The following is a 12,769-nucleotide window of genomic DNA, read 5'->3' on the forward strand; positions in this document are numbered from 1 at the left end:
TAGTTGCTATGAGGACGACAAATATGAACAAGACCCAGTTCCACCCAATCAGGAGCTCACAGTTGAGGCTACTGAAGAACTTACAGACATTTTTTTTAAAAAGTAACACACACGCACGCATTTAACTATGGCTAATAGTTTCCAAACTATAATTCCTGAGACCGAGAACGACGTCTGCACCTTGGCCAGTTCCGGAACGCGGGAACAGTGAGAGTCTATCCAGGTTAAGAGGCCCGTGCACCGGAGAGAGAAGGGGCAGAAGCAGACAGAGGCCGGACCCAGGGGGGCAGGCGGGCCCCGCACCAAGACTCGGCGCAGACCGAGCCAAGCCCTTCTCCACGGTGTTAGTGGCTGAATCCACTCCCATTCCGGCCCTGGATGCAGGGGAAAGCCTAGCAGACAGCCGAGCGGAAGGGATGGGATTTGGGGCGGAAGTCCCTCCGACGCTCAGGTCACGTGGGAGGGGCTGAGCTCGCGTGCTGTTGAGTAGCGAGAGTTCCGCGGTCACCGGCTCAAAGCGCAGCGAGCCCGCAGCTGCAGCCCCGTGTGTGACCGTTCCAGGCTCAGGGAGTCAGAGGTCGTTTTTCTGGTGTGGAGTTGGGCTCAGGAAGGATACGGGCTGGTTCCAACTGAGAGTCTGAATCTGGGGACCGACCAGGCTCTGGGTGAAAGCCAGAGCAAACCTGTCCTCCTGTGTGTCTCGGTCGGGACAGAGGCCCCCAGATAGACCTGCTTCAGGGCTGGGGGTGGGGTGGCGGGTGGAGGCCACCGGTATTCCATAGCCGCCCACAGCCTTCCTCACTTCTCCGATTGCCTAAGGCGATCCCTGTGACAGGAGGCTGTCCAGGAAGCCTCTGCCCATTTAGAAGCGGGAGGGGGAGAGGGAGTGGGCACAAGGGAAGGACAAAAGTCTCTTTAACTGTGGAGAGGGGCAGAGGGGGTGACCCCCCTCTCCTCTCGCCTTGACAGAAAGCATGGCACTTTGGCGGGCATACCAGCGGGCTCTGACTGCTCACCCGTGGAAAGTACAGGTCCTGACAGCTGGTAAGTGTCCCTGTGGGACCTAGTGGTACCAGAGCAGGCTGATCTGGGAGGCAGAAGCTCGCTGCACCCCCCGCCCTCATTTTTTGCTTTTATTCAGACCCCTTGAAGGATTGGCTCTCACCCCAGTCTGTTTTGGAGGGAGGGTCCCCAAGGCTGTTCTTAAGGAAAGGGGTATGCATAGATGACTTGGCTATAAAGTAGGATCTGAAAGTCCTCACAAACCTGAGGAGTCACCCCCTTAGGATGAAGAAAGGCATTGCCCCTAGGAGGCCTTAACTTAGAAAATGAACGATAACAAAGGCTCCTTTAACATTTCACAGTGTGCAAAACACTTTCAACACGCATTATCTCATAGGGTCCCCACAAAGGTGGGGACACAAAGTGGGCTAAGATTACTTGGGTCCACATTAGATCACACACCTAATAAGTGCTGGAATCAGACTCTTACCCCAGTTTATTTTTCTTAGTATTGTTCTTATTGTGAAATATATCTTAGTACACAAAAAAATGATTAAGATATGTATGTACCATTGAAATAAAAGTAAACTGAATACTCCTGTATCAGTACCCAGCTTTGAGACCCCTTGAATGCCTGTCCCTAATTCATACACCCTAAGAAATAACCACTGTCCTGAGTTTTGTTTATATCATTCTTTTGCTTTTCTGATAGTTTACTATCTATGGATGTATCCTCAAACAATATACTAATGAAGGATTTATTTTTCCTCTAAATCCAGTGATTGAGTAGCGACCTCACGAAGGTAACCCAGTGACTTACCTGTATTTGTTATCATCTCATTTTGCAGATTAGCTAATATGAGAGGAGACGGCACAGAGATAAGTTTTATAGGGGGAAGGATTGGAAGGCCTGTGACTATTGGGGCAGTGCGAGGGTGACCGGTTAAGATAAGGTCTTGCCTATGTTTAGAGGAAAGGAACAGGATTCTAATGAGGACCATGGGCTTCTGAGAGGAAGACTGTTAAAAAGGGGTGGGGGGGATGCTACTGAAAGCCAGGACGCAACAGCAGTCCTGTTGCTGGAATAGCCCCACATCAGCACTAGGAACTTCATTGAGTGACTGGCCAAGGAGTCTTTTGCCCCTCCCTGGGCCCCTCTCCAGCCTCCTGTGCCCAGCTGTCCCCCATCCTGTCCTCAGAGTGTCCGTCAGCCTGCATGACTCACCTGGCTGCGTGTGTGGTGACTCACGCTGGACTGGGTGGCTGTGATGGGAACTGACACGCTGGGCCCTTTGCCCAGCCTCACATTCCCTCAGGGACCCGAACTGCCGGAAGGAAGTTTCCCCCTCTCCCCTTCGTGGCCATCAAGAATAGGGAGGGAAGGATGGTCCTTGTGTTTCCTTACCCGAGGGATCTGCAGCTGACGAAGGCAGGAGCTAGATCTCCAAGGGGTCCAAGTGCAGATACGTAGCTGAACTGGGGTGCTGGTCTGTCAGTGCTAGAGCTCTGTGGCTCCACACCCCCAGTCTTCCTGAGGCTGTGCCAGTATCTCAGCCCTGAAGCAACCTGTAGGTAGCACTTTTCTCAGAATTTCCCAGACCTTTCAGACTTTTCCTTCCCTGCTGCTCAGTGTACTCGAATCAAACTACAAATAAAGGGGGAAGTGGATTTAGCTCACTGAGCTGTTTTTAGATCCCAGTACAGTAGTTCCTAAGGTCCCACGGCATAGCTCATCACACTGGAAAACAGAATAGAGATTTCAGACTTGGAGTTAGAAGACCAAGGTTTGAATCCCAGAGCCATAGCACTTAGTAGCTGTGTGAATCAGGACAAGAAAATAAACCTCTCTGAGCCTCAGTTTCCTCGTTTAGAATTTGAGTTTAGTTATATGACCTCACAGAGTCAGTGTAGGGATTATCTCTGAAAAGGCTTTAGAAATCAAAAAATGCTCAAGAAACTTAAAGGCTCCAGGAGTTGGCCCTTTATATGAGTGTTGGCAACCCAAGAACAGCAAGCTCTTATTTTTATAGTGGTTTTTGGGTTGGGTTTGTTCCACTTGCCGTAAATTTGGAACAGGGATAACCATCTAGCCTCGGTTCTCCAAAAAGTAGAGTCTGAAGCTTCTTTGCAGGTACTTTGTTAGGAAGTAATCCCATGGTGGGGAGAGAGGGAAGAGGGACAGCCAATAGAAGGATGCATTATCAAATGGACACTGCTTAGGGCACATGGCTGCTCAATCCCTTAAAACTGACTGAGAAGCTCTTTGAAATGCCTCTTAGGACTTTATGGGTGAATAGTCTTTTCTGGAGAAAAGGAGAAACCTTTACCCACCGGCTCCATCCCACGTTGGTCAAAGGTTTGCCATATGGGATGTTGATGCCCGTGCTCTGTGCTCTACCAGGTTGCACGTGCATCATCCCCAGGTAAAGCATCAGTAGCTCAGCCCCAGGTAAGACATAGGCCTGAGACAAGGACCCATCAGGTGAACTGCAGTGGTGGCTGGAGTAAGAGATAAGTGAATCAAAAAGATCTGATAGGGTTCAAAAGAAGTGTCTGGTACACCCAGTTTGGGCCAAGCCAGAGTCAGGAACAGGGCAGCCTGGGCAAAGGTCTGTGGTGTGTTCTGCAGAGTCTGAGTCAGCCTTCTCCCATCCTTTCTTGAGGGCCCTTCCAGTCTCCAGGGGGCCCAGCTCCATCCATCTTAGGCCACTCTGGTCCTGCTGTGGAAGCAGCTGAGCTTCTGCAGACACTGGTTTCCCTGCAGTCTGAATGTGAGAGCTCAACAGGCATTAGAGACCATCCAGTCCAGCCCTTGATACTACAGAGAAGGAAACTGAGGCACGAGGGAGGAGTGATATGCATGAGGTTTCATGGTCAGTGGTGGAGCTGGCATTAGAACCTGGGGCACTTCCCAATGCACTGCCCTGCACTTGAGACACCTGGGACCTCAGATTGCTGAGTATAGTTCCAGCTGGTCTGGGCTTAGGTACCTGACAAGCTGCAGAACCCTCCATTTTGTCTTACTTTCTAGCAGTGGGAAGGGTTCAGGCCAGGAGTGGGGAGAGCACTCCGACCGATCCCAGAGGAGGCGCTCCCCTCTCACTGCTGGGCTTCAGCTCCCTTCACGCTCTGCCAGACCAAGCCCCTACCCCAGGCAGCTATTTAATTATTGGAGACTTCTGGAGAGGAATGAGATAGCACCCTGGCCCCCTGCCAGCAGCTATACCTGCTGACCCAGACCTCCCATAGTCAAGGACAGTTTCCCGCTCCTCATTCCAACCTCCTGCCCCTCAGTTTTCTCATCTTCCATTAATACTTTGGTTTCTTGCATCTAAGACTCGACACACAAAAGCCAGGAGAGGAACAAAATAGGGGAAGTAGAGAACTTACCCCCACCCATGCCTAGGATGAGGGCATGGAAGTTGGGGCTTTTCCACTAGCGGGCAGAAGGTGGTCCCAAATAGATCTGTGCTCAGATGCAGGCGCTCCCCAACCCCTACCCCCCGCCCCACTCTGCTGAATCTGGTGGCGAGTGACGGCATGAGAACTGGCACCTACCCAGGGGCATGATGTCACACCCACGCCAGCATCTGCCCGCTGGGCTCTGCACCCAGCCTGGCATTGGGGCATCACTGCCCGGCAGCCCCTTGTCCTGCCCCATCGGGGCTCAGGCATTATGTCTCGGCAGGCCTCTAGTCCCAACCCCCTGGAAACAAGTCCAAGGAAAGTGGAGCCAGAGCACTGGAGGGTCCAGGCCAACCAAATATGTCCAAGAGGACTCCCAGAGCCTAGGGTGGTTGGGGTCTGTTTGGCCTCTGGGTTGGGGAAGGTGGGATGAGGAATCTGGGTGTCAGCCCTTCCTGCTCAAACAATCACTCTGACCAAAAATGCAGGCCTTGCTCTGTGCTTAGACCAAAGCCTTAGAGCTCCCTGGAGCTGCTGCAGGCCCATGGGGCCTGATGATCTGTGTTCCTCCAGAGGACGAACTGGGCATGGTTCTGTCTGAAATGGACAGAACTGGCAGGGCTACAGGCTACACACCACCTACTCACTCCTGCTGCTTGGTTGTCTCTCAGGCCTGATGGGCATGGTTTGGGGGCCTGGAATCCATCTTTCTCAAAGGCTGCAGGCTTCCAGGACTGTGGGACTACACGTCAGGGACTTTGGTTTTCACTCCTGCTCTGCCTTTAGCTTGCTGTGTGACTGTTGGTAAGCCATGAAGAGTGAAAACACCCCTCTCTTTGTGACTGTTTCCTTCCCAAGAATATTGCTGCTTGCCCTCCCCACAAGGTGGCAAGGAACAGAGGTGATCACATTCTGGGGAGTAAAAGACAGAGAGGAAGTGCGTTAGTCCAGGAAGTGTCTTTGATATGCGGGCCTTTGGGGCCTTGTTTGGGCAGGAACGCCCCCCCCGCCCCCCCCGCGGTGAGGAGCAGCCACAGGAGCCTCTTGGTGCCCACTGGCCCCTGAGCCCAGGTCTCAGCCTCTGCTGGGGGTTCCCTGGCCTCCTGTACCCCCTTGAGAGAAGGCCTGGTTTCAGGCTGCAGCTCCACTCCTTACCAAGTCACCTCATCTCTCAAAGACATTAAATGGAGGTGTGACCTCTACCTTCCAGACCTTTCGTGAGGATTAAATGTATGAGAGCCCTTTTGTATACTGTAAACATCTTGCCAAGTGTCAAACTGTTAGTCCCTTCATTTAAGCAGTGACTGTCTTTCTGTTCCCCCTTCCCCAGGCCTCGTCAGGGTCACTCTTCCCTTTATGCATGGCCCCAGCAGCTCCCTCCCCTCCCTGGGCACGCAGCTGGTGACCCCAAGTTGTTAGGGAGAGGGGATAGGGTGTTAAGTGCTAATTGCGTGGAGGGGGAGCAAGCCTTCAGCCCCACTGCTCCTCACACCTTGAGCCTGGGTGCGTCCTTTGGGCTACACTTGGCGTCCTCTGTGCCCTTCCCAGGGCAGTCTTGTTGTCTGGGTGGTACCTCTGACATTTCTCCCAGTTTATTTCCTGAGCACCTGCCAGGCTTGGTATGGTGGGGGATAAGAGAACAAAGACGTCCAGGATTCTGTCCTTGCCCTCTGGGAGGCCGTGTCTACCCGTGTACTTGGAAGGGCCTCCACCACTTTGGGAGTTTCAGGGAGAGGAGAGGCAGGGCTCCCTTGGTGGGTGTGCTGGGGGTCCCAGCAGCTGAGGCCAGCAGCCTAGGTCACCTGTGGGTGCCCCAGCCCGACCCCAGCCCTCAGCCTTACTCAGCTGCCTCTGACGAGGCTGCACAGGGGCAGGGCTGTGCAGGGGTGCGGGCGAAGAGCAATGAGTGTGCAGCCAGGACGGACGTCAGAGCCAGCTCCGGGCCAAGGATGAGGATGTGTTTGCCCAGTGCTAATTGAGGGCACAGGGACAGTGGTGGCTATGGGGCTGGAGGGGACTCTCATTACTCACTGTGATGGACAGGCAAGCTGAAGGTCATACGGTCACTCCCAAGTGGCCCTAGTAGAAGTGTGTGTTTGCTAGAAACCATCACACCACCATCACTGACAGGGGCTCTGTAAACAGTGATGGTTTCTTTTTTTTTTTTTTTTTTTTGGCTGCGTTGGGTCTTCGTTGCTGTGCGCGGGTTTTCTCTAGTTGCGGCGAGCGGGGGCTACTCTTCGTTGCGGTGCACGGGCTTCTCATTGCAGTGGCTTCTCTTGTTGCCGAGCACGGGCTCTAGGCACGCGGGTTTCAGTAGTTGTGGCACGCGGGTTCTACAGCGCAGGCTCAGTAGTTGCGGCGCACGGGCTTAGTTGCTCCGCGGCATGTGGGATCTTCCTGGACCAGGGCTCAAACCCGTGTTCCCTGCATTGGCAGGCGGATTCTTAACCACTGCACCACCAGGGAAGCCCAAACAGTGATGGTTTCTGTCTTGGTTTCTGGGTGTGGGTGTCCTACTAGTGCTGCTTGGAGCTGGGTGTCTGTGCAAGTGAGGGGAGGGGAAGCGGGTGCAAAGACCTGGGGAGAAATGGCCTTAATACCTGTTGGCAGCTCAGTCTGAGGCTGTGAATGGGAAGTCTGGGTGTCCCTGACTGTGCTGGGAGGTGACAGGATCCTTCCTTGCAGGGACTCTTTACCAGCTCAGCCAGTCATCCTCCTGCCTGGGACCATTTGAACACTTAGTTTTAGAGTTATTCTTGCTGTTCTCCACAAACAGAGACCCCAAAACCAAGGTGAAGGACATTGGCCAAGGTCTTGCCTTCGGCTGGGGGGGAAAAGCAACCCCAGGATTCCTTAGCGTTCTGCACATGATCTATTCATAGTAAGGCGTCCTGGAAAGGACACTGTCTAGGAAATCAAGCCACCTGGTTCTTGGCCTTGGCTCTACCACTTACCGGTTATGTGAGGTCCCGGACCTTCATTTCCATCCATAACTCTAGAGTAAGGAGTTTGCACGAAAACGTCTGGAAGGCCTTTCAAATTCTGACAGTCAGTGCGTCTCAGCCCCTGGCACCTCAGATTCTCCTTCCCCTACCTGCGGTTTCTGAGTCCAACTTTCCTTCACTGCTCAGTGCAGTGTTCTTGGGCCCTGGCCTGCTCAAGGCTGCTCATCCCAGTTTCTAACAGGGCACATATGAAATATCACCATCCTCGGGGAGGTGTTACCATCCTTGAAGCAGCAGGAAAGGACTGGCCATTTGCCCCAGAATGAAACTCCTGACCTCAGAGTGCCAGAGCCTCATTCAGTGAGCAGACTTACCTCCCTCCTTGGGATGGCAGCTTGTCTCTGGGAGGTGTCCTGACAACACCTGTGTACCCTGCACAGGGTCTCTGATGGGCCTGGGTGATGTTATCTCACAGCAGCTGGTGGAGAGACGAGGTCTGCAGGCACACAAGACTGGCCGTACCCTGACCATGGTCTCCCTGGGCTGTGGCTTTGTGGTAAGTTCTGCCCACAGCAGGGCTGCTGGTGGATTGGACAGTGGTTTCAGTTCCCTGTCATCCTTTAGTTTCCCTTGGACCCTGTCACATCTAAGCCAGCCTTGAGTGTCTGCTCCCCCTGGGGTTGGGTTTCTCATAATTCGGGGGAGGAGCTTTGTGATGTAAAGGCCTAATGCTCCCCTCTGCATCCCTGCTCCCCTCTGTGGGGGTTACTTTCAGGGCCCTGTAGTAGGAGGCTGGTACAAGGTTTTGGACCGCCTCATCCCTGGCACCACCAGGGTGGATGCACTAAAGAAGATGCTGTTGGATCAGGTGAGCGCAAGGAAAAGGGAGTTGGGGAGGGTGAGCTGTGTCGAGGGAGGGCAGGGGTTTAGGTGCTCACAGTGCTTTACTTTCTCTTCCCTAGGGGGGCTTTGCCCCATGTTTTCTGGGCTGTTTCCTCTCACTGGTAGGGACACTCAATGGACTGTCAGCACAGGACAATTGGGCCAAACTCCAGCAGGTGAGCTGGGCAGGTGTGGGGATGATTTGTGGATGGCAGGCCGGCAGGCCCAGGGGAATGAGGCAGGCTTCATGGGGACGGGAAAGGTGGAGGTGCAGGCAGAGCCCCAGCTCTGGAGGAGAGGAGCTGAGGGGCAGTGGTGCAGGGGTGTCTTCTCTGAACAGAAGTCTCTATGTGATACTCAGATCGGGAGGTCTGAGCTGCCTGGAAATGCAAATGTTCACTTGTTCCTTCTCTTGTCTCCTCAGGATTATCCTGATGCTCTCATCACCAACTACTATGTAAGAGCTGACACCTCAGCTGCCTCTTCTTCTTTCTTGAGTCCAGAAGTGCCAGGGTCTGGGGGTCCTCCTGACACAGAAATCCCTCAGTTGGGATTACCCTCTCATTCCCACATGGGCACCATACTCAGGGAAGCACTCACCCAGTTGTGCAACATATTCTTGTCAGACCAGACAAGGAGTCAGCTGGAGTCAGACCAGGCAAGGCAGTGAGTCTGGGGTCAGGTGATGGAGGCAGCCCACCAACCTTTACCTTCTCTCTCTTGTAGCTCTGGCCTGCTGTGCAGTTAGCCAACTTCTACCTGGTCCCTCTTCATTACAGGTATGACAGATCCCCACCCCACCCTTCAAAGAAGATGCACATTATGAACGGTTGGAGACAAAGTGATTCTCATTTTAACCTTGAACTACCTTAGACCCCCCAGAACACTCTGCCCTGGTCAGAGCTCCTCAGACTCCTGAGCATATTATTACAGAACATCCCAGAGTGTCTGCCCACTGACTTCTTTCATCTTCCTAGGGAGGATCTTGCTCCACAGTCCTTGTCTCCATCCCACCTGGGCTCTCTACCTTTGATGGCATGTCTGCAGGGGCAGTGCTGCAGCCTAGGTTAGGCAGAAAGGTAGACCAGAGAGACAAGTAGGAACGTGGTCAGGTTAGTCCACTGCAAAATATTATTTTATCCTAGATAATAAAGGTAGTTGCTGAAATCTCAATAAAAAAATATAGTGGAACCAAGATGAGTGGTTAAAATTATTGGAGGTGTGGGGGCTTTGGGAACAGGGAAAAACATGAAACTCTTCAGAGGGGACAGGGTCAAAATGGACATGAGTAGCATAGCTAAAAGGAGTATAGACGTACGAACTAAATGAAACTTTAGAGTCCTTGCAGTGCTCTATGAAACTAGAGCAAGGTATATTTAAAATAAAGAGAAGGAGGTGCTACTTTATATGGCAGGCAGCACATTTTTTGGAAGATGAGATCTCAGCTGTACAAGACGGACAGATGTGCATTTAGAAGGAGCCTGGACAGGAGTACGAATAATGGAGCCATGCATGGCGAGATGGCGGCTGAGGGGGGGTTAACTTTGGGGATTTTGTCCAGGAGACAGAGCTCTGGGCTGACACCAGAACCTGAGCTGGTTTTCCTCTCGTCTGAGTTACACATCCCTCCGTGGGGGGGGGGCTGAAGGAAGGAGAGCTAAATCTGGGCGTTCTTGGAAATAATCCCTCTTTTCCCACTGTACTTTCCCATCTCTCCCCGCTTGCTTGCTCCTTATTCTGCTGCTTCTTCACGGTGCCATCCCTGTTCCTTAGGTTGGCTGTTGTCCAGTGTGTTGCCGTTATCTGGAACTCCTACCTGTCCTGGAAGGCACATCGGCTCTAAGTCTGCCTCACTCCATCATTTCAAGCTTGCAGTGACGCAACTTGACCCTGGAAGGGTCAAACCACCTCCTCAAAGTGGGCACATTGGTTTTCACAGGGTTTTGTGGCTGGTCAGAACTTAATGGGGTTAGCACTCTGAAGTGGGCTGTTTCACTCTAAAATGTAACCTGACTCCTACTGAAATCACTAAAACCTTTATAATGGTCTTATACCCACCACATAGTAGGCACTCCATAAATACTTGTTGAACCATATGATTTTGTCACTTTCAGTTTACACCCATATCCCGGCAAGTACCACTCATCCCCACTCTTCATAGACACATCTGTTTTTCTAACCCTTCCCAGCCCTAGTCTAGCTCCAATTTTGGGGGAGCCCCTCAAGCTCTTTATATGGTGCCTCCATAAATATATTTCTAAATAGGTAATCTGGAACTTGCAGAGGCAATGAGTAAGACCCAGCAGAAACCAACTGGGGAGTCCCGTTTTCTAGAGTTTGGAAAGAACCTGGAGACCACTAAGCCCAGTCTTTTACAGATGAGGACACTGAGGTCCACAGAAGTGAGGTGACCTGTCCACACCATGAGTTACGGGCAGAGTAGAAACTTGAACCCACGTGCTATAGTTTGAATGTTTGTATACTCCCCAGTTTATATGATGAAAACCTAATGCCCAAGGTGATGGTATTAGGAGGTGGGGCCTTTGGGAAGTGATTAGGTCATGAGGGCAGAGCGCTCATGGGATCAGTACACTTACAAAAGAGGCCATGTGATGAGACAGCAAGAAGGTGCCATCTGTGAGCCAGAAAGCAGGTCCTCACCAGACACCAAACCTACTGGCACCATGATCTTGGAGTTCCCAGCCTCCAGAACTGTGAGAAATAAATGTTTGTTGTTTATAAGCCACCCAGTTTATGGTATTTTTGTTATAGCAGCTCAAACACTTAAGACACCAAGTTTCCTTACTTCCTACCCAGTGATCTTAACCTGGAGGTCAAAGATAAAGTAATACTGCTGCTGTGATTCCCAGGAGAAAAATTAACTTGGCTAAACTCCTGCTTTGGGGCAAACCTAGAAGCAGATGGACCAGCCTTTTGTTGTCTGAAAGCACCCTGACCAGAGGCCCTCTTTTTTATGGTGCCTCAGTCAAACAGCCCTAGAATTTAGATCCTGGGGCTAGAATGACATCAAAAATCCTGGCAGCTCAAGCTGCCTCAGACGCCTCTTGGGTGGGTACCATGATGGTAGCTGAGTGCCAGCAGTGCTGTCCTGATTGCCTCCATTTACAGAACTGATAGCTGGGGCAAGGGACTGGGTCTGAGCAGGACAGCATTCTCCAGAGGCCTCTGGCCCCTTCTAGAGGCTGAGGACAAGGTCAGCACCATGGACAGCCCCGTGGTCCAGTCTTCCTTTCATGTGCCAGATAAGACTGCAGATCTGGACTAGTCTGGTCTGGGGACAGGCCCCCTGGTCACTGCTGGCTGTTCTAAACAGGTGAAGGACTCTCATGGCTGGAGCAATCTTTACTCCCCAACAGGCTTCTCACTCTCTTGAGCCAGGTGTCACTTCCAGAGACGCGCCCCACGGGGTCTCGCAGCCGCAAGGGTCGGACTCGAAGCTGCGGCCGTCATTGCTCTGCAATCAGTGCATGTTCCTCGCTGACGTCAGCCGGAGCTGTCCTGGCGCTATATAAGGCTGGCGGCAGTCCCGGGACAGACCCCGTGTTCCCCAAGGCGCCCTCAGCCCGCCCCGAGGGACCGAGACAGGAGCTCCTTCCTGCAGGGTACAGACGCTCTCCGGCAAACTGTGAGTGGCTCTCAGTGTCCGCCCAGACTCCCTCAGCACCGGGACTGCGCTCAGCTCACCCACCGCGACCCGCCAAGAGGGAGGGAGGGAGAAAAGGGTGGCACAGGACTGGGCAGCGGCTGGGGCTGGAGGGAAGGCTGTGGGCACCGGGCAGCAGTCGCAGGGGCCCGACAGGGGCGCTGGAAGTGCGCGGGAAGGGGAGTGGCTCCCCCTGCGACTGCCCCTGGCGCACCTCACCCTGCGCTGCGCCTGTGTGTCCAGGGCCGGTGGTACCATGAGGCCGGCGGGACGCGCGGCGCTGCTGGCGGCGCTGCTGCTCCTGGCACAACTGCGCCCGGGGAGCAGCCAGTGGAGCCCGGAGGCGGCGGCGGCCGGGGTCCAGGACCCAAGTCTGCGCTGGAGCCCCGGGACAAGGAACCACGGCGGCGGGGCCCGCGCGCTCCTCTTGCTGCTGGCGGAGCGCTTCCCGCGCCGCGCGGGGCAGGGCCGATGGGGATCCGCGATCACAGGCGAGCGGCCGCGACGGGACGACCCTCCGCTGTCCATTGACCTCACCTTCCACCTGCTACGGACCCTGCTGGAGCTGGCGCGGACGCAGAGCCAGAGGGAGCGCGCCGAGCAGAACCGCATCATATTCGACTCGGTGGGCAAGTGATCGGCGGGGTCTGGGGCCCCGGAAATCTCGACCCCCATCCCCCACCCCCGGGCTGAGACGTGCGCGACAGGAACTGACCCAGTCCCGCGGGGCTAGAGCGGCCTAGGGATACCCTGAGCACTCTCCGCGTTACTAGTTTTTAATAAAAGTGCCGAAGAGCCGTTGGCCTCTGCTGCGGGGCGCGGGGAACCACAGCAGGGTGTAAACCCGTGGGAAAGTGGGGCTCCCAGG

General features: G+C 53.8%; 2 protein-coding genes across 2 annotated transcripts; both read left to right on the forward strand.

The window, feature by feature from the left end:
* The first annotated feature begins 470 nt into the window (after positions 1–470).
* On the forward strand, positions 471–10,983 carry MPV17 (mitochondrial inner membrane protein MPV17). The gene is made up of 8 exons (XM_059893378.1): positions 471–577; positions 970–1,044; positions 7,796–7,911; positions 8,131–8,223; positions 8,318–8,413; positions 8,662–8,694; positions 8,964–9,016; positions 10,011–10,983. Exons 2-8 carry the CDS (start codon positions 975–977, stop codon positions 10,078–10,080), a joined length of 531 nt encoding a protein of 176 aa, XP_059749361.1. The 5' UTR covers positions 471–577; positions 970–974; the 3' UTR covers positions 10,081–10,983.
* An 81-nt stretch (positions 10,984–11,064) lies between these two features.
* UCN (urocortin) lies at positions 11,065–12,688 on the forward strand. Its single transcript, XM_059893379.1, has 2 exons — positions 11,065–11,883; positions 12,145–12,688. The coding sequence occupies exon 2, from the start codon at positions 12,158–12,160 to the stop codon at positions 12,536–12,538; it is 381 nt and encodes a 126-aa protein (XP_059749362.1). The 5' UTR covers positions 11,065–11,883; positions 12,145–12,157; the 3' UTR covers positions 12,539–12,688.
* The last annotated feature ends 81 nt before the right edge of the window (positions 12,689–12,769 follow it).

The sequence above is a fragment of the Balaenoptera ricei genome, chromosome 13 (assembly GCF_028023285.1).
Source record: "Balaenoptera ricei isolate mBalRic1 chromosome 13, mBalRic1.hap2, whole genome shotgun sequence".
In the NCBI taxonomy this organism is placed as follows: domain Eukaryota; kingdom Metazoa; phylum Chordata; class Mammalia; order Artiodactyla; family Balaenopteridae; genus Balaenoptera; species Balaenoptera ricei.